This window comes from Carlito syrichta, unplaced genomic scaffold, assembly GCF_000164805.1.
Source record: "Carlito syrichta isolate Samal-C Ts95f unplaced genomic scaffold, Tarsius_syrichta-2.0.1 Scaffold313872, whole genome shotgun sequence".
NCBI classification, from domain to species: Eukaryota; Metazoa; Chordata; class Mammalia; order Primates; family Tarsiidae; genus Carlito; species Carlito syrichta.
The window spans coordinates 228,918-231,018 of NW_007257968.1; the positions used below are offsets into that span (position 1 = coordinate 228,918).

General features: G+C 52.3%; 1 protein-coding gene across 1 annotated transcript in view; it reads left to right on the forward strand.

Annotated features, from left to right (window-relative positions):
• The window catches only part of ACAN (aggrecan), a 72,515-nt gene that overhangs the window by 47,755 nt on the left and 22,659 nt on the right, over window positions 1-2,101 (forward strand). The window contains exon 11 of the mRNA XM_008070609.2: window positions 118-357. Within this exon, the coding sequence (XP_008068800.1) occupies window positions 118-357 (240 nt within the window). The remainder of the gene's footprint in view (window positions 1-117; window positions 358-2,101) is intronic.

Consider the following 2,101-nt stretch of genomic DNA (forward strand, 5'->3'; position numbering starts at 1 on the left):
GCCACTGCACTCCAGTCTGGGCAACAGAGTGAGACTCCAACTCAAAAAAAAAAGAAGAGCCAGCCTGGGATGGGTCACTGGTAAGGGAGGGACCTTCACCATCCATACCCCCTTCAGGTGTCTCAGCAGTGCCATCTCCAGGAGAAGAGGAGGGTGGCACACCCACACAGCCCTCTAGTGTGGAGGACTGGGTCGCTACCCAAGTGGTGCCTGGAGTGGCTGCTGTCCCCTTGGGGGAGGAGACGACCACTGTCACCTTGGAGGAGATGACCACAGTCCCAGACTTCACCATTGAGCCAGAAAACCAGACAGAATGGGAACCAGCCTACACCCCGATGGGCACAGTCCCACTGACAGGTTAGTGTGGCTTGGGCTGTGGGGCACACCCTGAAGCCGCACCCCCGTTGATGGTGTGCTGGGGGGATTCTCTCCCTGGGACTGTGTTCTGTTTCCCCAGTCCTGACAATGGCTGGGTGTGCTGCCGTGGGCAACTTCAGCCGCCTCAACTGACCTCTAGACCCGCCTCAGGCTGACAAGAACAGCCTTGTTCATAAAACACTCCCACCCACATTCACTCTTCCCTTTCCTTTATTTCTCCTGCACATGCTCCCCAAATGCCCAGCCCTATGCCAATCAGAGGGCCCTCAAATACCCAGTCCTCCTGCACCGCCATCCCTACCCTAACCTTCTTAACCCTCTCTTGTAGGAAGATCTCCAAGAGAAGGGAAAGAACCAGGGAGGGACTTATTGGAAGTCTTACTGCGACCTGTCTCCTTGCCTTTTTCTTCCTCTTGCCCCTCTTCTGAGCCAGGTCTCCCCAGCCAGAACTTCCTGAATTCCATCTGTCATTATTAAACCAGATGGAACTTAATAGAATGAAAGCAGCAAAGCTTGCTTGAAAAGGTGTTTTGAGAAATGTTGACTTACAGGAATGAACAGATTTCCCTGTTGCAAACCTTCTCAGAGCCTTGAATGTGCTAATGTGCGCTGTAGGTCTCCAAGAGGAGGTGATGTACGCAGTGTCCAAATGGACCTGACCACAGAAACTTTTGTCCCCACAAAGCATTGTTAACATCTAGTGGCTCCCAATGGGGGCAAGGCTGAATTAAAGCAATGTACAGTAATGTTTGTGTGTCTAGTAGAGTCAGTTTCCCTGGGGTCTGAGCATCTGAAAAAAAGAGTGTATCAGAGCTTCCCACTAATTCATCCAGCCATGCACCAGCATGCTGTGCACAGTTCCCAAGCAATCTGGCAGTGCCAGGTGCTCCTCTAGGTGCTGGAAATGCAAAGCCTGGCCCCCTTCCATGCCAGAAGATAAGGGTGCATCTGGAGAACAGGTGGGAGTCTGGCCCAGGGACCCTACCCAGCAGCCACACCTGCCTGTGGCCCCTTCCTCACCCTTCTCCAGGACAAGAATAACAGAGTCCTCTTTGGCATGAAGGTGTGGCTTGGCACACTGGTGACCACTGGTGGGGACTTACCAATGCGAAACGGGCTCCAGCGGCCCCAGGGAAATGTTTTCCAAACTGCAGTTCCCAAGTACTGGTTTCAGCCATATCTGGGAACCTACTGTTGACTCCCCATCTCTTTCTTTAAATTGACTTGCTTTAAAAAATAAATATAAATGTATCTAAAAGAGAAATGCAGCCAGGCCCGGTGGCTCAGCCTGTAATCCCAGCACTTTGGGAGGCTAAGGCAAGTGGATTGCCTGAGTCTGCAGGTTCGAGACTAGCCCAGGCAACTTGGCGAGACCTCGTCTCTACAATAAAACTAAAAAAAAAATAAATAAATAAGGCCGGGCCCGGTGGCTCAGCTTGTAATCCCAGCCCTTTGGGAAGCCGAGGCGAGTGGATTGCCTGAGTACGCGGGTTCGAGACCCACCCGGGCAACTTGGCGAGACCTCGTCTCTACAATAAAATTTTTTTAAAATGAGCCGGGCGTGGTAGCATGTGCCATAGTTCCGGCTACAGGGAAGGCTGAGGCGGAAGGATCGCTGGATCCCAGCAGATCGACGCTGGGGTGGCTGTGAGCGTGCGTGCCGCTGCACTCCAGCCTGGGCGAAGGAGGGAGACTCCAACTAAAAAAAAAAAAAAAAAAAAAA